At 52.1% G+C, this 21,234-nt stretch overlaps 10 protein-coding genes across 10 annotated transcripts; 6 read left to right on the forward strand and 4 right to left on the reverse strand.

Annotated features, from left to right (window-relative positions):
- Nucleotides 1-2,408: 2,408 nt before the first annotated feature.
- LY79DRAFT_528044 (globin) lies at nucleotides 2,409-3,671 on the reverse strand (the record flags this gene model as incomplete). Its single annotated transcript, XM_060555989.1, has 1 exon — nucleotides 2,409-3,671. The coding sequence occupies one exon, from the start codon at nucleotides 3,669-3,671 to the stop codon at nucleotides 2,409-2,411; it is 1,263 nt and encodes a 420-aa protein (XP_060407965.1).
- Nucleotides 3,672-4,533: 862 nt separating this feature from the next.
- On the forward strand, nucleotides 4,534-5,421 carry LY79DRAFT_584483 (uncharacterized protein; the record flags this gene model as incomplete). Its single annotated transcript, XM_060560407.1, has 2 exons — nucleotides 4,534-4,688; nucleotides 5,091-5,421. 2 exons carry the CDS (start codon nucleotides 4,534-4,536, stop codon nucleotides 5,419-5,421), a joined length of 486 nt encoding a protein of 161 aa, XP_060407966.1.
- Nucleotides 5,422-7,406: 1,985 nt separating this feature from the next.
- On the forward strand, nucleotides 7,407-9,166 carry LY79DRAFT_571175 (FAD dependent oxidoreductase). Its single transcript, XM_060559220.1, has 4 exons — nucleotides 7,407-7,837; nucleotides 7,884-8,229; nucleotides 8,292-8,817; nucleotides 8,892-9,166. Exons 1-4 carry the CDS (start codon nucleotides 7,591-7,593, stop codon nucleotides 9,114-9,116), a joined length of 1,344 nt encoding a protein of 447 aa, XP_060407967.1. The 5' UTR covers nucleotides 7,407-7,590; the 3' UTR covers nucleotides 9,117-9,166.
- A 383-nt stretch (nucleotides 9,167-9,549) lies between these two features.
- On the reverse strand, nucleotides 9,550-12,015 carry LY79DRAFT_67043 (flavin-containing amine oxidoreductase). Its single transcript, XM_060563777.1, has 4 exons — nucleotides 11,568-12,015; nucleotides 10,017-11,515; nucleotides 9,802-9,960; nucleotides 9,550-9,745 (listed from the first exon to the last, which is right to left on the reverse strand). The coding sequence occupies exons 1-4, from the start codon at nucleotides 11,932-11,934 to the stop codon at nucleotides 9,743-9,745; spliced, it is 2,028 nt and encodes a 675-aa protein (XP_060407968.1). The 5' UTR covers nucleotides 11,935-12,015; the 3' UTR covers nucleotides 9,550-9,742.
- Nucleotide 12,016: 1 nt separating this feature from the next.
- Nucleotides 12,017-12,439, forward strand: LY79DRAFT_594685 (uncharacterized protein; the record flags this gene model as incomplete). The annotated part of the gene is made up of 3 exons (XM_060561712.1): nucleotides 12,017-12,092; nucleotides 12,148-12,255; nucleotides 12,402-12,439. 3 exons carry the CDS (start codon nucleotides 12,017-12,019, stop codon nucleotides 12,437-12,439), a joined length of 222 nt encoding a protein of 73 aa, XP_060407969.1.
- Nucleotides 12,440-13,991: 1,552 nt separating this feature from the next.
- On the forward strand, nucleotides 13,992-14,553 carry LY79DRAFT_674429 (Rhodanese-like domain-containing protein; the record flags this gene model as incomplete). The annotated part of the gene is made up of 2 exons (XM_060564301.1): nucleotides 13,992-14,289; nucleotides 14,372-14,553. 2 exons carry the CDS (start codon nucleotides 13,992-13,994, stop codon nucleotides 14,551-14,553), a joined length of 480 nt encoding a protein of 159 aa, XP_060407970.1.
- Nucleotides 14,554-14,771: 218 nt separating this feature from the next.
- On the reverse strand, nucleotides 14,772-15,300 carry LY79DRAFT_674430 (LSM domain-containing protein; the record flags this gene model as incomplete). The annotated part of the gene is made up of 4 exons (XM_060564302.1): nucleotides 14,772-14,849; nucleotides 14,908-14,982; nucleotides 15,043-15,114; nucleotides 15,271-15,300. 4 exons carry the CDS (start codon nucleotides 15,298-15,300, stop codon nucleotides 14,772-14,774), a joined length of 255 nt encoding a protein of 84 aa, XP_060407971.1.
- A 273-nt stretch (nucleotides 15,301-15,573) lies between these two features.
- Nucleotides 15,574-17,088, forward strand: LY79DRAFT_528052 (nineteen complex-related protein 2-domain-containing protein; the record flags this gene model as incomplete). Its single annotated transcript, XM_060555991.1, has 2 exons — nucleotides 15,574-15,682; nucleotides 15,752-17,088. The coding sequence occupies 2 exons, from the start codon at nucleotides 15,574-15,576 to the stop codon at nucleotides 17,086-17,088; spliced, it is 1,446 nt and encodes a 481-aa protein (XP_060407972.1).
- Nucleotides 17,089-17,358: 270 nt separating this feature from the next.
- Nucleotides 17,359-18,575, reverse strand: LY79DRAFT_584488 (uncharacterized protein; the record flags this gene model as incomplete). The annotated part of the gene is made up of 2 exons (XM_060560408.1): nucleotides 17,359-17,961; nucleotides 18,027-18,575. The coding sequence occupies 2 exons, from the start codon at nucleotides 18,573-18,575 to the stop codon at nucleotides 17,359-17,361; spliced, it is 1,152 nt and encodes a 383-aa protein (XP_060407973.1).
- A 702-nt stretch (nucleotides 18,576-19,277) lies between these two features.
- LY79DRAFT_67131 (uncharacterized protein) lies at nucleotides 19,278-21,188 on the forward strand. Its single transcript, XM_060563898.1, has 4 exons — nucleotides 19,278-19,542; nucleotides 19,595-19,878; nucleotides 19,938-20,079; nucleotides 20,136-21,188. The coding sequence occupies exons 1-4, from the start codon at nucleotides 19,403-19,405 to the stop codon at nucleotides 20,788-20,790; spliced, it is 1,221 nt and encodes a 406-aa protein (XP_060407974.1). The 5' UTR covers nucleotides 19,278-19,402; the 3' UTR covers nucleotides 20,791-21,188.
- The last annotated feature ends 46 nt before the right edge of the window (nucleotides 21,189-21,234 follow it).

Genomic DNA, 21,234 nt, shown 5'->3' on the forward strand with positions numbered 1-21,234 from the left:
TATGAGTGTAGGAAGGGTGTATATACAGAGCGTCATAGTAAGATGAATCAAACCAAGTATATACCTAACACAAAGGCAATGAAGGACAGTATATTGCATCAATGTATGACGCGAGCTGAGACTTGCGAGTTGTAGATATACTATGCGCGGGCTGCGAAATTACCACTCATACAAAAAATGACATTGGAGCAGGTTTTGTCATTTGGGGACATATTATTCCCCAGCAGGCTTGGAAATGCCTAGATTTATCGTCACTCGCCATTATATTTTGTTACAAAATGATGCGTCTGTATTAACGATAACTGAACTCAAGGTCCTTGTATGTTTTGACAATACCATGGGCAAGGGTGTAATCGCCAAAGAACGAGAGGTCGTAACTGGAATCAATACCAGTTAAATCCAAATCTTTTTCAAGTAGTGTGCGGTTCGAAAGGGGGGAAGTTGGCAGAATATGGAGCAATCCATAGATAATAACAACCCTGAACAGATTGATAACTACACCTTCAATTTGCACCTCTCCCTAAGCCGGATGCAATATCACTACCCCCAATTCTTTCTAATGACTTTTCTTTATTCGTAAGTATGAATGGCCAAGGTCCTCTTCCTCAAAATAAGTAATATCTCCCTTGCCAATGCCTTGATGGCGGCAAGTCTGACCCATATCTATTCTTGTGGCAAATCCCAAACTCGCGGCTCTATAGGTAAAGAATACGCATTGTTTTGGACGCAGGCGCTCAAGCACTGAATACGGCGTATGATTTATTGCTAATAGGACACCATTATTCTTAGATAGTCGGACTTGCTGAAGGACGAGGTCCAGATTTCCTGCTTCCAAGTAATCTTCTTTCTAGAAAACTTGCAGTCTGGCAAATCATCATTTGGAAACATATCCGAACTAGTCGTAGTGAATGCCAAGGCACTTGTTCGCGCTCCCCAAGACTGTGACGAGAATCGCCGGTTTGAACTTTAAACTGAAATATATGAAGCTGGTGGGTGTTTCAAAGGTAATAACGACGACCGGGGCTAGCTACTGACCATATGTATGCCCCAGTATCTCCATTACATTAAAGTTACTTGGTGCCCAGGCCCCTGGTTCTCATGTCAACGATGTCGAGACGGTGAGACCCAGCTGTGTCTTTTCCAAGGTCCTGAAACACGTGCTTCGGAGCAGATGCTACCTTATGTTTCCCAAATAGTCCATCAGTCTGACGAGAAACCTTGAGAAAAAAAGTCGGACGCGCGGCCATATTGAGAAACAGACTTGGAGTTAGCGAATGAGCTGGCACGGAAGCCTTTCAAAGAATGGAGCGGTGGGTGTGTGCGCCGTGCCGTCCCGGCATTCTCGGTCGGCATTTGCGCTAGACAAGTATTCAGACCAGGTCTTGTCGCGAGAGGCCCGTCAACGGTGCCTAACTCACATTGCTTGTATCCTGATTAGAGACCTGAATATGAGCGTCCACGAAACGAAGTCCCAAACTTGTTGCTCTTACGGTTCTTGAAAGGAATGGCACCAAACTACTGGGTTTCTCCACACGCCCCTGTTCGCAACTGAACCCAAATATATAGCTATTTGCCGTAGTATTCTGCGTCTGACACTATTAACAACATAGTTTCATCCTTAGCTTAGCCAAAGATCACTTTGGGGGTGCTTTCCCGGAGCGCTAAACTCCCATAATTTATAAACCCCACTCGCCTGCTCACCGATATAGTGGACGAGACTGCCTGAGTGATAACATCTATATTACGAGCCACTAGAACTTAACTTTATTGGAAAGTATACGCTTCTAAGATAACCACTTATCAAAGATCGGACTGATGTGAAAGTGTAAGCTAGAGTCAATATCCATCAAGATACCCTAAGGTTCCTCGATTTAGGAGTTCGCCCAAGGTCCCTGATAGAAGTTCCATAGGGGAAGAGATAAACCTTGGGAGTTGCGTAGTTGTTTTACACATCCTTCATCTAGATTTCTTGTGGATATGAAGTGGAATCACAGTATGAGACGGGAACATTTATTCTTAGTAGGGGCGGAAAGGTGTCAGCGTGCTCCCTGATGCGCACTATCAATGGCGTAATCGAAGTCTTGCTGATATTACTGTTGCGTATAATATTCCATGAAGTGATGGGAAAACTGGGAACTAGCATCAAGAGGACAAATGATATTGTTTTATGACATCACGACGCGTGTGCTATAACTGCCTTCAAACTCCAAAATATGCTTACTCGGGTCCTTTCCCACCCCTTCATCACACAAAAAAAGGCAGTAAAGCAGCATGGCTATTTTAATAGGTGCTGAACCGTTTCCCCCGATAACCTGTCTACTCATAAAGTTCATCCAATGGAGAAGAATAGTCTCCAGGAATCCCATCGCATCGATAACCGTTTTCATCCTTGATATTTGTGTACTCTTTCAGTGCTTGAACTCCAGATCTCCCGTCGTAAATCGTTCAAACTTGACTCTCGCAGAGTCGACGCCTTGGTCGACTAGGTACTGTGACATTTCGGTCATAAAGATCTCAGGACCGCAGATATAGTACTCGGCGCCACCGTGACCAATATAGAGTTCTGCGGGTTCAATCCGGGTGAGATCCATACGAAGGCCGATGTCGCTTGACGAGGACATCGAGTCGTCATCCTGGGCATCGGCAATCTGAGAGCGGAAGAACTTGGTACTGAAATTGACGCGCTTAGACGCAATTCTGCGGACATGGTCCTCGAAAGGTGCTGTCCGGGCCGAGCAGTGAACCCAAGAGATGGGGCGGACGGCCTGGCGGTCGACGATGGTGTTGCAGATGGACATGAGAGGAGTGGCGCCAACGCCAGCGGAGATGAGAACGACAGGCTGGGTACCGGCGGCGTTAGTGTCGAAGAAAAAGTCACCGGTGGGGTGCGTCAGCTCGACAAGATCGCCGGGCTTCTTATCGTTGATGAGGTAGTTGGAAAAGACGCCTGGGTTGAGGTCGATGACAGCGCTACCTTTGCCGACTTTGACGCCTTGATCTCGTTTGACGGTGATGCGGTAATAGTCAGGTCGCGGCGCGTCACTGAGCGAGTACTGCCGCGATTGCAAGTGTCCCAGTGCCGGGATGTTCATGCGAATCGAGGTGTACTGGCCGGGATAGAAGTCTGGGAGTTGCTTGCCGTCCGCAGGAACCATATAAAAGGAGAAAATGTTGTCCGTCTCGGCAACCTTGCGCTCAATACGAAACTTGCGCCACCCTGTCCACTTGTCTTCGTCGAATCCACGGTACATCTGGGCCTCGCGGCTGATAAGCATCTTGGCCAGAATCCAGTAGGCCTTTGTCCATGCCTCACGAATCTCTGGTGTCATGGTTGGGCCAAGAACCTGGCCGAAGGCCTGAATGAGGTACTTGCCGACAATATCATACTGTTCAGGCTGGATACCAAGGGAGCAATGTTTATTGCACATGCGCTCGAGTTTCGGGATGAGTTCGCTGATGTTGTTCAGGTTGGATGCGAACGTCAGGATGACACCCGTCAAGGCACGAGGTTGACGGCCGTTGGCCTGGTTCACCTTGTTAAAGTAGTCATGAAGTTCTGGATGGGCGCGGAGCATGTTGGCGTAGAATATGGAAGTGATGGTCTCGCCATGCTCGCGGAGAGCAAGGATCGTGCCCCTGACGAGCTGTGATTGCTTGTATGTCAAGGCCATGACTGTGATAATACAAGACCTTTCTTTGGCCTTTTGGCTAATGAGTTTGGAACTCTCAACTGATATAGAACGGTTTTGGTGCCAATGATAAAATCACGCCTTCGGGTTTGTGGTGTGTTCGGGTTTTCCGGGCGCGACGGGAGATCAGATGATCGCAATAGACAGTTGCGTGATCCAAGGACAATGACAAAGATCTGACTGATAGGTTTTCGAGGGTTGGACCGCAGAACGTGGAAAACATGAAGAGGGAGAGCCCTTTGAGGGTCAGGCTCGGCCTCACGGGAAAGATATATAAAGCCGGCCGGATACGGTAAAAGGTGAAATTGTCTACAGCCATACCGATAGGCAGACCGCAGTCTTGCCTTATCCTCTTTTCCCCCTCGTTGTGTAATGTTGCTGTGTGGGCTAAAGTTTTCAGGGGGCCGCATGCCCTGATTCAGGCGCCGGCCGTCTCAACGATCGAATATCGTATGATGTTTATACCATAGTGCAAAAGACAACCCGGTTGCTCATCCGAACACAACTCTCATGGGTCATACATGCATGGGCTCATGGCTGTAAGACCCACATCGAGAAGTGCTGGGCATAGGCTACGGTTAGTTCGAGGAACAGAATCACGGACTTTCGCGGTAAACTGAACTGCGTTGTAGGCTTCAGCCCTGTTCAATATGATTGTAGATTACAAAGTGAGGTTCACTATGTATATGCCGTGCATACCCGGGGCGACAAGGGGGAGGCATGGACATTGGCAGGGCTGTTCACTGGACCCTGAGGGGGAATTCGAAGGCTGTCCAGCGGGACAGCCTCCGAGCCGAAAATAGTCGGGATCCTTCTGCAAGTATGCTAAAGGGGCAGAGTAACAATGAATATGCGCATTGCAATGGACATGGCTGCTCGGAAAGGCCTGTGGCTCGAGCGTCTCACTTGGCCTGCGGTGGAAAGTCGGGTGTTCCAGGAGTTCTTACTGAGTATTACTTTATTAACAGAACGCAGCATCGAACTCTATGTCAAGGTTAGGTAAACACGGATATTTTCGAAGATTCGAATAAGGCGAATTTGACGGTATGGCCCGACCTTGTCCCTAGCAGGATAAGCGTCGGTGACACGCGATGCTCAGTGGGGAAGACGACATGCCACCGCAGGCAGGGAATTGCCGAATTGCGGTTACAAACTCGTATGATGAGCTTATGGCTGCCGAGATGTCCAGCTTCAGGTCCATGGGCCGCCCCATGATACCACACATCGATGAAAGTTACCCATGCACAGTTCCGTTCCCAAATTCGATGGGGGAAAATAGGAAATTTTCATGTTTCTGCTTATTCTCCTTTCCCTTCAAATTTCTACCCGCTCGTTGGGGGAAACCACTTTCTCTCTAGCTCTCAGTCTAACAACGGGTAATATGGAATTCATGGCATATAGAAAGAACAGTTCATCTCGGCAAAGCAGTGAAATCACATTCAAATATTATTGTTCCAGTTCCTTTCAAGTGATGGTGGGTTTGAATTCTCTTACTACTGACTGGCCGAATCCAGGCAAAGTGCGCCCCGTTCACCTTTCGCTTTTCAGCACAGCTGGAACGAGACGCCATCGGCTGTTGGCCATGTTGATGGACGAGATTCCAGCAACGTGTTGTGGCCCCATCAATGATCCTAAACAAACCCCGCTTACGCCCCCAAACTTACTACTTCTCTGGATCGGAAACAATCGGGAGATCAAAGTACATAGTGGCAATGACCCGCACGGTTGTTAGATTCCCAATCGGGCGTTCTCTTCACTGATCAAGATCAGTACACGATGGACCACTGATGATTCGTTCAATTAATAAAGTAACCGTGTATGTAGGCTTGCAACATGCTCTTCGTGCCGCCACCGATGGACAAGCTGATCGAACCTAGAGGAGCACGACCTCGGCTGGCATTTTCCGTACGAGGCAGAAAATGTGCCAATTCTTCTTCGCTTAAGCCTCATTGCTCAATGAGCCGAGGCAAACTGAGGGTCGTGACGTGACATGTCATTTTTGGGATGTTTTCCCCCCTAGGATCTCATAGAAGCTAATCAATTGTTCCCCGTATATTCTTTGGCGCTACCACAGTTGACCGGACCCCCAGAGCGAGGGCCCTTCCATCAATATTATGGCGACCATTTCATTTAGTCATTGCTTCAACATGCCTGATGCATCCATTACCTATTCATCTCGACACATAATAAGTAACTTGATTTCGGCAAGCAGTCATTCACGCAGAATCCATCCGTCCCAACCAGGATGACAATCTTTTTTTGCCTTTTTCCTTGCGTCTTCTCGTGAATTTGCTCGTCTAGACAAGCGACATTTGCCCAGTTGCGGGATAATAGCTGAGAAACGAACAGCCAGCCGGTGATCTGGGTCGCCTGAAATAGCCCATGCTTCCGAACCACGCGGCCTCCTAGACCTACAGTTTTCACGGGATGATGCACGGAAACGAAGCAGGCAAGGATGCTCGTAGTACAGTGCTTTTCCATGGTTACAGTGCGGATAAGACTCGGAGGGCAGACGACTGTTACCACGGAGCGGATGTCAACCGTATTGATATCCTCCGCTGTTAGTAACTGGCTTTTCATATCACTGTACTGCAGTCACACTTCTATTATCTCTGCTCAAGGTTTCCGACACTCTTGCCTCGTCGCATACGTTAGCATTGAGGAACAGTTTCAGGGCGAAGCTCGACCTGAGCTGATCGATAGCCTAATAACCACCAAGCTTTCAACAGCACAAACCACCTTGAATGCCAGATTGTTCAGTTTTGTATCCCGTCATTCCGAAAGGATGCACGCCGCCTTGATGCATCTCTCCAACAATGGCGATGTTCAAACGCCTGTATCCAGGTTGCGTTCCAACGGTTTATACGAGAATGTGACATTGATATTCCTATGAAGAGCATCGTAACGCGGATCATGAATGATCTTCGGCTTCCTCGGAGCTCACAAATGACAACATGAGTCATTAAGGACAAAGTCCCGACAGTAGAGCTCAGCGAAGCCCGAAACTATCGCAAGTCGACCAAATCGCGTGAGCAAAGTGATCAGCCAGTTGAGGGCCTCAATTATCTGAGTAGTGCGTTGGAATACTGAGGCTAGAATCTTGGTAAATTTGAAGAGAGACAATGCACTCGAAACCATATGGAAATGTACGAGATAACGGCAGTGAGGACAAGCCCGTGCAGCCTCGATTATACACGTGGTTGCCATAGTCGCTTCCCCGCATTAGTTGGCTTTCTAGTCCACCAACTCTACTCCGTAAGTATTTAGTCTTTTCAAGTGTATGATAATGGGTAGGTCCTGTCTTCTCTCAATTACGCCGGCGATGTCGTAGCACTATGCAGTACCATGAAGGATAACATGCAAGTCGTACGATGACGCGAGTCAGCTGAAGCAGATGTTTATCGAGTCAAAGGCCACTCTAACGAGTGAGTTAGATGGTGAAATTGAAGTAAAGGTATCAAGTGAGTCGACGGTGTGAAACTGGCGAATATGGCACACCGTATATCGGCTCCGCGTGTTCAGTGACCCCGGTCTTTTGATGCAGCGTTGGAAAAGGGCGAGGCAACAGAATCGCCATCTATCAAACCGCGGCGCACCCGGTTTACCGCGGGCCAGGTCTTAATCGGTCAGTCCCGAGATCGGCTCCGCATCGGGGCTGATAACAACGACCCCGCGTCTTTCGGCGTGTAGCTATCTTTTTACCAGAACGCCCTGAAACTTTGGCTGATTGTCTTTGTTTCATTATCGCGCTGAGATTGTGTCCGCAGAAAAGGTACAGGTGAACATTGACAGCCGCCTCACTCATTGACAAGACATTCTCATCGTCGTATATCATACTACATTTCCGAGTTTCGTTCTGTTCTCCGCAAGAGCACCTTCCATTGTTTGCAATAACGCAACAATGCTTGACAATCCCGTTCCTGTACCAAACGCTATCAAGCCATACTGGCGGCAGGAATTGCATCCTCTCGATAGCCACCAAAGCTCTGAAACCTTACCCGCAGAACAAGATGTTGTCATCATCGGTGCCGGATACGCGGGCGCTGCTCTAGCTTACTACCTGCTAGACGACGTAGAAGAGTCCTCGCGTCCCACCGTCACCGTCCTCGAAGCCAGGGAAGCATGCTCCGGAGCAACGGCTCGTAACGGTAACTGTCTCGCATCGATCGAACCAGCTTGAGCTAACAGTGGAAGGTGGCCATGTCAGACCGGATCTCTTTGCTGGCTTGCCCAGTCGTATCAAGAAATTCGGCCAAGAGGCAGCGGATGAAGTGGCTCTCTTTGAGTTGGCCAATTTTCATGCTGTAAGAGATTTGGTTCGAGACAAGAAAATCGATTGCGATTTCAGAATCACCACCTCAATGGCCGTGGTTAGAGACGAAAGTCTTGCAAAGCAGATGAAGGACAGCCTTGATGAACTTTTACAACGGGGATCGCCGACCGCGAAGCTGATTCACTATGTCGAGGGAAAAGCTGCTGAAACATTTTCAAGCGTCAAAGGGGCAACGGCTGCCTTTTCCTTCGAAGCAGGCTCAATTTGGTACAGCCTCATCCGAATTGCCAATGATGCATCACAGTGAACCGGATCCTAACTTCTCCCAGGCCATACAAGCTGGTTCTCTTCCTCCTGTCGCAAGCTGTCAAGAAGGGAGCCCAGCTGCACACCCACACGCCCGTTACCAATGTCTCGGAGACTCAACAAAACGGCTTCTGGAACGTCACCACACCCAGAGGCACGATTAGGGCAAAGACTGTGCTCTACGCGTCCAACGGCTATACCTCGACAATACTCCCAGAGTACAAGAATCGCATAATCCCAGTCCGCGGCATCTGCAGTCATATTGCCGTTCCTGATGGCACTGCGCACCCTCATCTCCCAATGACTTTCTCGCTGCGGCATGGACCGGGCCTTTTCGACTACCAGGTCACGCGGCCAGATGGTAGCATTGTTGTTGGTGGTGCCAGAGTTGAGGTCATCCCGCGTGTAGAGGAGTGGTACAATGTCTGGGACGACTCCAAGCTGATCGAACCTGCGGCTCATTACTTTGACGACTACATGCAAAGGAATTTCCGTGGGTGGGAGGATAGTGGTGCCAAGGTGGACAGCATCTGGACAGGAATCATGGGGGTAAGTTGCACGATACACTAATGCTTTGCGTATATGGGGACGAATCCGAGGCATAGCTGACTCGGTGGGACTAGTACACCAACGATCTCTTCCCCCATGCTGGCTCTGTGCCATCTAAACCGGGTCAGTACATATGTGCGGGTTTCAACGGGCACGGCATGTCGTTCATCCTGTTGACAGCCAAGGGTGTGGCGAAGATCGTGCAGGAAAACGTGCCGTTCTCGCAGTCCGGTATTCCGCGGCTCTTCGAAACAAGCGAGCGCAGGCTTCAGCGGGAAGAAAACGAGCTCCTTGCCTAATTTATAGGCTTGATTTCGACATGACCTTAGGTTACGTAGATAGAGAATCGACTATACTGCGTGACCGACGTATTTGCCTTTGCTCTTATCCCACTCGAAAACTTATATAGTAGCTGGGGCGTTGGGCCATGAAAAGAGTCTCGCGCCAACGCCAAAAAGGTCAAAGTCGACTACTTCAGGGCAGTCCTTTTTAAGAACGATCGTGACAGGAGCGGCGGAAATGCAACGCTTTCTGGCGATGCCAAATGACTATCTTCTGGTTCAGCCGACCCTGCTGCCTGTAGCGGTCCGATGGCGGGACGCAACTTTAGACGATGATCATACCTGCAAGGCTGATGCTGATCAAGTGGCTCCTCTACAGCTCGAACAAAGTGTCTGAACAGTAAAACCTGTACACGGCCAAGTGAAGTGTTACGTGAGCAATCTGGTACTCGTATCGACTAGTGTGTACCATTTCGATGTCAATGTATATTGATACTGGAAGCTAGCTATCGAATAAGATGGCTTCTCATTATTCGTAAGTCGTCATACTAATATATGTGAGGTATCATGTACTGCCGTTTCTTATTTGCACCGACCCTAATTCGGCCAGGACCCCTTTCGTTGAATATTATCATTATTTTGGATCACTAGAAGTAGAAGTTAGCTCGGGCCTGGCCCCACCTTGTCGAGACTTTCGACTTACAATGTCGATCCATCTGGCCATCCACTTATTGACGGCAGCCTTGGCCTCATCGACGAGACCAAGCTCAAGAAGCAGCTGAACGGAGCCACGGATACCGGACTCAAGAGCCGATGCGATCCAAGCGTGTGTGTAGGAAGTGTGCTCTCCGATGAAGATCATCTAGTTTTGGCCATTAGCAACAGGACACTAAACACCAACAGCAGGGGGATACTCACGTTGTCGTATGTCTTGAAGTATTCGGGGATGTACAGTTGGTGCTGGCCAGCGACTGGGCTCACCCAGCTGGCACTCTCGAGAGGGTCGAGGACCCAGCAGCGGCGGTTGTACTTGCCGGTGTAGAGATCCCTAGTGTTCTCGCCGTGAATCTCGACCATGGCATCGAGAACATACTGCACATGCTCCTCCTCTGGGACGGAGGCCCAGCGGTGACCCCAGTCACCGGAAATGTAAGAAGCCAGCATCGTGGCCGGGCCGGTGCCGTTAATGTTGTACGAGGGGTAGCAGGTCGAGCCGATGGCGGGGATGTCGGAGGTCGTGCTGCAACTGCCAATAATGGGGTTTTCGTAGTGCTCCCAGAAGCGCTCCGAGAACTCGAGAGCAACCTTGCAGGCGCTAGTGTAAGGGAGCTCCTCGATGGCGTTGCTGATGGTCATGGGCAGCGAGGGGAGGCGCCACTTGCGGATGATGGAGAAGGGAACAGCCAGAAGGGCGTAGTCGTACGAGGCGCTCTCAAAGGTCTGATTCTTGAATGACTCGCGCCATTGGAGGTTGACGCGAGAGTTCTCGGAGTCGAATTGGATGCGCTCAATCTTACGGTTCATGGTTGTGATGTTGTCGACGTGGGGGTGGAAAGACGAGGGAAGGCGGCTGAGACCACCATCAATAGTCCTCCAGGACGCAGCTTCGAAGTACATGCCCTCGTAGAGGGTGTCCCAGAACGAGGTGGCGCTGTAGTAACCAAGAGCGTCGGTCGAGTTGAGAGAGCCCTTCAGGTAGTGCACCATGAAGCCAAACTCGGACCAAACATCTCCTCCGAGGCCTTTGAGACCCGAGTCAAGGAACTCACGGTGAGCTTTGAACATGTTTGTGGCCATGCGGACGGAGAAGTCGCTGCCGGGGAGGTACTTGTCAAGCTCCTCGGAGAGAGTGTTTGTGGACTCATCGTCGACAGTGGCAACCGCGAGAGAGGAGTTGGCGGCGATCTGTGCAAGGGTCGGCGGCAGACCATTGGCCAGCTTGATGCCGTTCTTGTATGAGAGACCGTTCATGTCGCTCTGAATCCAGGGAATAAAGTCGACACTCAGGTTCTTGTCGTGGTTGTTGAGCTCGTTCATCTCCGCCGCGAGCTGGAAGACGAGCTGATGGTCGGTGATGTTGTAGGTCGTGTTGGTCTTCGGGTCACGGTAGTGCTCAGGGAAGCGCATGGGACCCATCTCCTGGTAGGAGTAGTCGAAGGGACCACCAGTGAGGTATTCAGTGTGGACGCGACCGCCGAGACGCTGACCAGCCTCAATGATGCTGATGTTGGTCATGCCGGCCTGGGAGAGAACGAGGTAGCTCATCAAACCAGACATGCCGGCACCCACAATGGCAACGTGCTTGGACTTGGCAGCATCGACATCAACGACGCCAGGCTCCTTGTCCTTGAGCAGGTTGACGCCTTCGAACCAGGGGCCAAGAGTGTCAATGCCGGTGTCATTGTTCATTTGGATAGCTGTTCTGCGTTAGTATACCAAACAGTGCCTGACGACGGCGAGTCGACTTACATCTCTTCTGGACACGGCGCTTCCACTTGTGCTGGAGCGTCTGCGGCTCACTTCGACCCAACAGTTTGCCGGAAACACCCCACGCAGAGATACATTGGTCGGTCGATGCATCCTCTGGTAGAACCCAGACGAGACGCTGAGAGTCGCGCACCTCAGTCTTGGAAATGGTGTGATGGGCATCGTCTAGTGAGACACCCCGGCACGACCCGTAAGTGAAGGTGACGGTCTCGTTCACAGGCTCCTCGAGACCGATGTGGACGTTGGCAACACGCGACGAGACTGCGCTTCGTGTCTCCAGCTTCATGGGAAGGCCAGAAGCAGCCGCAAGGGCGCTTCCGGCAACGAAAGAGAGGATCCAACGGGCCATTGTAAAGAAAGAGGATCAGACGGAGGATACCCGGGTGAGCTTGGCGTGAGGGTGAGTCTCTAGATTTCTCCTTTTACTTCCTATGAACGGGCCCCCATCACTTTATAGGAGGACGGGCGAGATGTTGCCGAAGGCAACCATGCTACTGCGGGTACATTGTAGTTAGGATGCCGATATCGATGTCCAGACCAAGGCTCGACCGGTGGCCATAAGCAGACTCGATCCCAGAATGCCTAATCCGTGAACATCACAATATTGGTCATCGAGCGGCGGCCCGCTTGCAGTTGCACCGCGGCAGATACAACGCCAAGGGTAGTTCTTGTAAGCAAGTCTGACATCCATCGGGGACTTCACCAAACTTTTCTTTGTGATACTATGCCGGATGAAGCAGGTGCGAGGAGTCAAACCGAGCCCTCTTGGTGGCTCACTATGTGGCTGTCATGCATACTGACGTCGTTCACGTACAGACGTCGCCGGTCTCGAGTCCCGGGTCATTGGGTACTGATCCTTATCAGTGGAGAGGGCGCAGTGCAGGCGTCGAGATAGGACGAGAGAAAAATGATGGTGGCTTCAACCACGTTCGCAGGGCGTGATAGGAACCGACCCCGTTCACTTGGCCTCCGGATGCTGCAGCGGAGAAGGCATTTGATGGCCTGCCTGCGGGGCATTGGGTCGGGAAGACCGGGGATTTGCAAAGTTGTAGGGCCTTTAATCCGCCGTATTTGCCGGCGCCCTTCCTCGGATTTCGCGCCCTTGTGGGAAATATTGGGTCTAGAAAGGAAGGGGGGGATGGGACCGGGATGAGATGCCACTTATCCGGCTTACTCGGCGTAACGAAGAGGTTGCAGCCGGTATTTTCTTTCGAGACTTTGCGTGAGATGGTACATAATCTTCGAAGGCCATCAGAAAAGACATTCCTCGGTATGAGTTGGCAATAAATAGACGGGTGTGATGTCTGTATGATGGAACCGAGGACATCTTATTCGAGGGGCGGAAGCCAAGACGCTACGCTTGCAGTGCTTGGCATACTGCTTCTTACATTTTGGCAGTACTTGCAGAAGACGCACTGGGGCACTGGAGCCTATCGAGACTCGGGTTCCTTTTGGCAGACGGGAGAGGGATTACAATGTAGACACAACTCCGTGGCGTGGTATCCTGAACTATTTGGCCGCGGGCAGGCCCAGCCCGCTCGCTCCGGTCACGGCCCGGCTCTGATGATCGTTGATCCAGTGAGTCCCACGAACTGTGGGTTCGGGTGGGAATGTTCCTGGGATTTGTCTGCAGGTGTTGTTTCCTCATGAATGGAACGTAACTTTGCGCTTAAGAAGCTTGACGCGAGTTGAGATAAGGACAAATACCGCAACCACCTGGTGACACTTCGGCGAACAAGAGGGGCCGAAGTCCACTAATTGGCGCGAGATAACCAATTCGAAAGACCAGCGAAGAGATAGGAGATACGCCGACCACCCAATCTCGGCGTATGGGTGGGGTGTGGGCGGGCTGGCGGCGGTGGGTGGTGGTGATTGAAATAGAAGGGATTCAACGGGGGAAACCAAAGGTATTTACATACTTGAAGTTTTTGGGATAGTTGAGCGAGCAGTTGTCTTCTGGTAGCAACTTGGGTTTCTTAGAGTTTCAGCAGTTGATTCTCTTTTGAATGGGGTAAGGTAACAATAGCACAAGGGTTAGAGCCGCAGGAAGTGTTCTTCGGCATGATGGCATCATTGGCAGCCAATTGGCGCCCTCGAGCGACTAAGGTCCCCGAGCGGAAATCTCCACAGCTATAGAGTGCCGAAACTCTGGGTGAAGGGGAACGAACCGTTTCTCCTCTCTGATCTGTTACGATCTGTGCTTTAATCCGAACCAGAATCTGGGGTAAAGGTAACTACTCTAGCCTTGCGGCCGCAATCATACGCCCGCAGGAGAGGAGCGCAGCTATAGTGGCACACACACCTCTACCCAGACATATTCTTCAGTTTCCAGTGCTAGGAACTGCTGCATCCTCACGAGCGGGCTAGGCCGAGCTGCACCGCAACAGGGTCCCTCGATAGCACGCAATGGCTGAAACCGCAGGATCAACCGAAACCCCGCCATGGTGGGCAGCTTTTCCCGCACCCAAGGCCAAGGCGCCCGAAATCGAGGCCGACGAGGTCATGGGGTTGCTTGAGGCTCAAGCTGCGGCTGGAAGAGACGCTCCCCGCCATTTTCTGCTCGTCGACGTGCGTCGCAACGACTTTGAGGGTGGCACAATCGCAACGTCTATCAACTTTCCCGCCCAGTCCCTCTATCAGACGAGACCAATTATTCATCAGCTGTGCAAGCAAGCCGGTGTCAAGCGTGTTATATTCTACTGCGGTGAGTTTTCCGCCGTCTGTCTGTCCGCTAGACTGTGCAAACCCCCTTCGGCCCCCTTCTTTCCCTTGCTGAAGCCGCCCAGGGAGCAGTAATGGTCGTGGTCCACGGTCTGCGAATTGGCTGCAGGACTACTTTGACGACATTGGCGAGGCTGCTATTCAAGCTGTCATCCTCAAAGGCGGCATCAAGGGATGGGTGCGCAAGTACGGCAGCCGCAAGATGGACTGGTACGATGAGAGATCGTGGGTCGATGTCGCAAAATAGGGGAGCCCCAAAATCCACCCCATGTGTCTGCATAGCTGCGGCGTGTTGTTCCGTCCGAAGGTGACATAATCTTTTGCTGGTATCTAGCATATTTCATCCCCATCCTGTCTTGAACCAAAAAAATGGAAAAAAGCATCGTTCTTTTTTGCCGTAATAACGCCATGTAAACCCCGGGATGCGATCTTGCGGAACTCGACCTCCTGGCTAAGATTCTTCGTTTACCGCTGATGGTTGCGATCGTCACCGCCAATTCTTTCGAGAGCCTCGAGCATGACGACTGAGTTGCCACGGATGACCTACCTCATGTTAGCTTCTAGACAGCACGTTCGTCAAGCAAGTTGAGGGTACACATACAACCATGCCTAACCGAACCTTCTCGCCGCCTTCCTTCTCTTCGACTGCCTCGTCCAAAACGATGTTCAGGAAGACCTGCGGCGTAGGTTAGCAATGTTCGATTCTTCCGAAGAGTTCTGCATCAACCACACATACATCGTAACCACGGAGAACACCGATGACCTTACGGCTGCCATTGAGTTGGACAAACAGTCGCTTATCGAGATACTATGAAATAACTGGTTAGCATTATACGCTCGAACCGGAAGCAGAAGGGGCAACGATGTTCGGATAGGAGTTGCAGGCCATCCGTTTTGTTCTTGGCAGTACATCAAGCAAGTCTGGAGACTCTGGTATGTCCGTCAGGAATCGGGGCTTCCGTACCTTCTTCAGCTCGGGCTGTGCGGGCGCCATCTTGTCTATATGTGAGTTGAGTGAAGGGACGCTTCGGCGGGTGGGTGGCTGGTTAGATAATGATGTCGCGTGAAATTGGCTTTGGGACGCGATAGAGCTCTATTCTACCTGTCTGCAGCCTGGCCGAGGGGATCTGAATTTGGGTGGCGTCACGTGGCGATAAGAGCCTTATCGCATCGTACCGAACCAAGGCGCAGCATCCGCCTTATGGATTTCGGATCTGCCTGCTATCAACGGCGCGTAGGGTCGTTCAATACCTACCATCTGTCCAAAATGAGCGCGTTTACACCAAAAAGAAAAGCAAAAGTCATAAAAGTCCTTGACGATGACGAATATGACACTGGAAAGTCCTCGCCAACCGGCCAAGAGCCCGTGAACAATGGTGAGTCTACTGTTCCGCTCCAAAGACTATGCGCTGATTCCGTCGTTCGCAAGGCTAATGGGATGCCAGACGCTGCACCAGTGGCAGTCAAGTTTACGAGAAAGCCCATTCGCCAATCTGGTCTTCGCAAGAGCATCAACTTTAACGAGCCTGACGACTCGAACGGCGGCGTCGCGATTGGCGATTCTGCGAAACCGAAAGCTGTCCCCGCGCAAGATGACGACGAGGACGATGGCCCGGTGGTGATTCGACCCGCGGTCAGCCGTTCGAGCTCGCTGAAGCAGAAGAAGCGCAAATCCTCTTCCAGACTCTCATTTGGCGGAGCTGATGTAGGTGACGGCGATGATGTGCCGATGACCGAGTACACGACACCAAAGAAGTCAACGCTGGGCTATCAGGCGCTCGAGAACAGCGCTCTGAAGAACAGGTTGCCTATGCGCACATTCCGCGACGAGGACGAGGACCGCCCGAGGTATAGCAAGGAATACCTCAGCGAGCTACAGAACTCGACACCAAACACGCCGCAGAGCTTGACCTCTCTGCGCATGCAGGATGAGGATGGCATGGTTCTGGATGACTCCGAACTCGAAGGAGCATTGATCGTCAACGAGGGCGACTTTGCGTCCCGGCCGCACCAAACGAACATCCTCACCGAGGCCGAGATCCAGGAGAGGAAACAACGCCGGGCAAGGCTCGCGCATGAACAACAAGATGGCGACTTCATATCCTTTGACGATGAGGATGTCGGCGGCACGTCTCTGCGTAAAAAGAAGAACGACACGCGCCTAGTGCGCGAGGACGAAGACCTTGGTGAAGGGTTCGACGACTTTGTCGAGGACGGGGGCCTATCGCTGGGCAGAAAAGCCGAGAGAGAGGAGAAGGTGCGTCGGAGGCGTGAGATGGCTGAACAGATTCAAATGGCCGAGGGCGGTTCGGACGATGAGTCCGACGCGTCGGAGGCGGAGAGACGTGCGGCTTTCGAGGCAGCGCAGACGAGGTCCGGGATGGACGGTCTTCAGAAGCCCGAGCGCAATCCTGCGGAACAACTGCTGCAGGTCCCGCCCAAGATCACACCGCTCCCGAGTCTCACCGATTGCCTGTCGAGACTGCAGACGACGATGCGGGCCATGGAGTTGGATCTGACGGAGAAGAAGAGGCGCGTTGAGGCGCTGAGACAGGAGAAGGATGGCATCATGACGAGAAAGGATGAGGTTCAGCAGCTTCTTAACGAGGCCGGGCAAAAATATACCGCCGCACTCGGGAACGGGGTGTCGGCTGAATCAACCACCCAGTCAACCGCCAGGCAGATCACGAATGCTGGAACTAGTGAGCTGAAGGCTGAGAGAGGCCTGGAAAGTCTGGGTACCACGCCGAATGAGCGTCCCGACGTGGGGGAACTGGGTTAGAGGCAACGGCAAAAACAAGAAAAAAAACATTATTTCACAATTCGATACCCTAGAGATTCACCCAGAATCATGTCATCATAGCTTCGATTCCTTTTTCGATTGTCTAAGAAATACCCTCTCCGTATCAAAGAGAGAAATGTCCTGCCAATGCCAACGCCGCATGAGAATACACTTATGGTACAAACTACCACATGCCGATTATAAGCACGGTCAACTCTTGCCTTGCACCACGGCAAGGCCCGCCCTGTTTGTGGAACATCAACGACGGTCCTATTTCGTCTTGGATACTCCAGCACCAATGACACCGGGAAGCTTCTCCTCACCGACGCTGAAGAGCAGACCGATGGCGGCGGTAAGCAGGCCAACCAAGGCGATACCGAAACCAACAAACAGCCAGAAGGGAACGCTAACGTCGATCTTCTGGCAGGCCCTGCCGCCCCAGTGCGTACGGCTGCCAGACTCACTCTCGGTACTGAGACACTTGCAGGCGAAGCATGTGCCCTGATCGTTGCCGTTGGGTGTGGCGTATTTGTTAAGGCACTGTCCGTGTCCCGAGCATTTGTTGGTGGCCTTGTCGCACGCATCCTGGGAATCGTAGCATGATCTGATGCTTCCTCTCTTGATGTGACCGGGGAACGGAGCGGTGCTCTGAACGGGACTAGTAGGGGCGGGCTTATCGTGGTCGTCCGTTTCGGTCATAACAACCTCGACTTTGCGGCGACGAAGCTCCCCAGACTTGGAGGACCAGTGGCGGACCTGCGAGTTGCGAGACGACTCAGGCATAGCGATGACGACCGTTTCCATCTCGCCGTTAGCAGCGAGCTGCTTCAGTAGAGAAGCGCTCTCGGAAAGGGAGGAAAGGATAGACGGGTCCTGGGAAAGAGTCAACGTCAGTTACCCAAGAGACATAGGACGCGGTCGATGGGATAAGTGTTTACCTTGTTAACATCGTATCTGACAACTGATGACTTGCCACTCCAGCATTGCTCTGCAAAGGGGTTGATAGCCTTATCGAAAGCACAGTTCTTGGAGGTGACGCCAACAGAGGGGAAGTCGTTGGCCAGCAGCAGGTCGTTGGCGATAGTCGAGGGGGCATCTCCAACCCTGAAGCTGGGCCCAGAGCCAGCGAGCGACTTCTGGAGCGACTTTGCATGGTCGGAAGTGATTCCTTCCAACATAACGACGAGCTGGGACGGGTTTGTAGAGGCGGCATTGCTGAATAGGCCCTTGGGGGCCTTGCCAAACTCGTTCAGGTAAGTGACTGCCTTCTCGTTGGAGATAGACTCGGGGAGGTCCCAGGATGCATGCTGGCCCTCAGGGGATAGACGCTGCAGCAGGATAAGACGGGCAACCTGTCGTGGTAATGATGGGATATCGGAACTTGACGACTGCTTGGATTGCAGGAGATATACGTCAGCGGGCTGGTCGGAGGAGAGCGCAGTCGCGACGCCGGCCAGGGCAGTCGCAAGCCCCACGGAGAGCTTCATTGGAACTTTTGGCCTGGATGGAGCTCGGGGATGGGATCCGGAGAGATGGCGATGTGGAGGGGCGGGGGAGTGCGTGATGCGGTTGTGTGATGCTGCTGCTGCTCTTTCTCTCACACTTTCCAAGCGGCGAAGTCGAGCTCACACTGCTGCGGCGAGTGGTGCTGCTAGTGCTGCACGTTTCCACTTCTTGAGTGTAATCCACTTATTTCCCCGTGTCCCGTGCCCGGAGCTCGGTTGACGCGTTTTTCCGACGGTTGTGTGACTGTTTGCTTGGGGTGGCGGGGGGCTGCTGTACCGTTTTTTTGCCTTCAACACTGTACGTGGCCTCCTGTCTGACAACATTGCGCCCCTACAGTATATCTGCGCTAAGCTACTGATTGCGCCATGCTATCGAAGCGGCCCCGTTGACACTGTGTGTCGATTCGCCCCCCAAAGAGCCACCTCAAACAGCGCATCCAATCGTCGGACCAACGTTCCATGGGTCCTCGAGATTCCCCATACAAGCAAGCAAGACACACTCAACCCTAGCTACGGGGGTAACAGCAAAGGCGCCGGCATTCAGGGCAGCCTTGTGTAGCTCGTGCATCTTTTTTTTTGGTGGCTATTCCTTAAGCTCGAACCCTTGACGGTCCATGTTTACCTCTTTGACGACGTCTTTCTTGCCTCCGCCGGCGTTAAGAACAACCTCGGCCCATTTTCAACCATCATCGCCACGCGCATCTCGAGTTTGATCTACCGCCATCGAACCCTCGCAGCTGTATCAAATCAAGTTCCTTCGCCTACGTCCACCCGGCCACCGAAGTTCGGCGAGCCTGCTCTCGGCAACGATGTGGCGGTTGTTTCGACCACGCATGGGTGCAACAAGCGCGAGCACTCTGGCTGCTCGGGCGATCGCGCCAAAGGTTCCCGGCCGGCAAACCGTCATCATACAGAAGGTCAAGATATCTAGGCCTAGATTCAGACCGAGGTGCGTAGGCAAAGCATTATACAGGCTTCAGCTTCATTGCTAACTTTTGAAGAACATTCTTTCTCGGTGCAGGCATATCGCTTGTCTGTTGGCAGGTGTACTGGTCAACCGTTTTGAATCCCTTTTTCCAACATGTAGATCGAGAATACGAGAGCCTCTCAGTGGCGGAAAAGAAGGCGTTGGATGAAGAAATGGATGAGGAGGCGGAGCCGTGGTTTATCCCGTTTCCTTTTACAACCAAATCCGTCGATCAACCACCGTACAAAGGCAGTGACCCGGAGTGGCGGCAATTTCAAGAGCTCAGCAAGGATAAAGAGGCCCAAAAGCAGATGCGCAGTAAGTAGTATCTCTTGCAGCGCCGTTTCACGTTGAGTTTGCTGATGAATTGCCCTCAGGTCAGCTCTCCCAAAAAGTGAAGGCCGCTGTCGAACATAACCCAAGAATCATAGCCAGCGGCGGTAATTCGGTGAAGATTAGAAGATACTGGCTGGATATTGATTTCCCTTACCGACCACCACCAGTCTTCTATTCCTCTGGGTGGGTCGTCTCCGCTTCTTCACTGTTGCGTAGAAAATATTAACATGGCTCTACAGACTGTTGGTGCAAGGCGATGGTCTCTACTGGTCCAGGCAAGAAGTTGATTCATTTGCCGCCAAACGATTAGAGAAGGTGCTTTGGCCACGGGCCATGGCTGTTTCGACATGGGCATTTGCATCGACGCTGGTTATGCAACACGTTACGGGCGTATCCCGGGCACTGGGTTTCGAGTCTAGCAAGCCCGTCCAGCCTTTACCGCCGATACGAGGTGGCAACGTACAACAGAAAACCCAAGGGCCTCTGCCGTCTGCCAACAGACAGACTCCGGATGGCACCCCGGCAGAGAATGCCTCTCACAACGTTAGCAAAACAGCGGATCCCCGACAGACGGATGAACCTGAGAGTGGTGGCAAGACCAACTTCGTCAGGGACGCGGCCATTTCCCAGGTTGAGGGTATGAAGCATATCACGGCGGGGCCAGTAAGAGAGTTCTGGAAGAAGCTATCGCAAACGTGGAGGTCGCCGAACCGATACCCTCCGCGTGGGTGCGTCCTCGTCTCTGGGTTCGTTGAATGCGAATTGCCCAAAGCTCTAGTGGTGATTGATGTCTGGGGTTTCTGGAACCCCAAGACGAAGAAGTTCGATCCCGATTTGACCTTCATGAAGCTCAGAAGGTTCCAGCCGAAGCGCCAAGTTCCTCTACAGGCGTGATGGGGTTTTACGAGATAAGGGGGTTCGGAAATAGAGGAGTGACATTTGCATACGGGCGGCGTTTGGGGTAGCGGCGACTATCTACTTCACTTCACCTCTTGGGTTTCTGTGGCATTGGTTGGCGATTTTGATTTCGCCAACAAGACGTGCATTGGTTTAGGAGTTAAGCGTGAGCCCCCGAGGTCGCCGGCAAACGAAGCGTTCTGTACAATGGTAGACTGAGCGTTTGCTTTGTTCAATATCAAGATACCTTAGATCGGCTCAGAAATCGTTCTGAGCCGGAGCTGCCAAATAGCTAAACGGAGGGTTCAAGGTTCCTCTCTCAATTGTTTGTCAGAAACAACTGCCATGTGAATCCGTAGGTTGCACGCCGACTACAACTCCCTCCTCCTCCTCCTCCTCCTCCTCCTCCTCCTCCTCCCTCCTCCTCCTCCTCCTCCCTCC

Source organism: Colletotrichum navitas, assembly GCF_030913465.1.
Source record: "Colletotrichum navitas strain CBS 125086 chromosome Unknown LY79scaffold_123, whole genome shotgun sequence".
NCBI lineage: Eukaryota > Fungi > Ascomycota > Sordariomycetes > Glomerellales > Glomerellaceae > Colletotrichum > Colletotrichum navitas.

What these genes read in the sequence shown, in the direction of transcription:
- LY79DRAFT_67131 (XM_060563898.1), top strand. Translation starts at nt 19,403, where the DNA reads ATGTGGCGGTTGTTTCGACCACGCATGGGTGCAACAAGCGCGAGCACT. An exon ending in GGCCCAAAAGCAGATGCGCA is followed by an intron (nt 19,879 to 19,937) that starts GTAAGTAGTATC and finishes AATTGCCCTCAG; the next exon opens with GTCAGCTCTCCCAAAAAGTG. An exon ending in CCAGTCTTCTATTCCTCTGG is followed by an intron (nt 20,080 to 20,135) that starts GTGGGTCGTCTC and finishes ATGGCTCTACAG; the next exon opens with ACTGTTGGTGCAAGGCGATG.
- LY79DRAFT_571175 (XM_060559220.1), top strand. Translation starts at nt 7,591, where the DNA reads ATGCTTGACAATCCCGTTCCTGTACCAAACGCTATCAAGCCATACTGG. An exon ending in TTCGAAGCAGGCTCAATTTG is followed by an intron (nt 8,230 to 8,291) that starts GTACAGCCTCAT and finishes AACTTCTCCCAG; the next exon opens with GCCATACAAGCTGGTTCTCT. An exon ending in TCTGGACAGGAATCATGGGG is followed by an intron (nt 8,818 to 8,891) that starts GTAAGTTGCACG and finishes CGGTGGGACTAG; the next exon opens with TACACCAACGATCTCTTCCC.
- LY79DRAFT_67043 (XM_060563777.1), bottom strand. Translation starts at nt 11,934, where the DNA reads ATGGCCCGTTGGATCCTCTCTTTCGTTGCCGGAAGCGCCCTTGCGGCT. An exon ending in GCGCCGTGTCCAGAAGAGAT is followed by an intron (nt 11,516 to 11,567) that starts GTAAGTCGACTC and finishes AACGCAGAACAG; the next exon opens with CTATCCAAATGAACAATGAC. An exon ending in ACTTCAAGACATACGACAAC is followed by an intron (nt 9,961 to 10,016) that starts GTGAGTATCCCC and finishes GGCCAAAACTAG; the next exon opens with ATGATCTTCATCGGAGAGCA.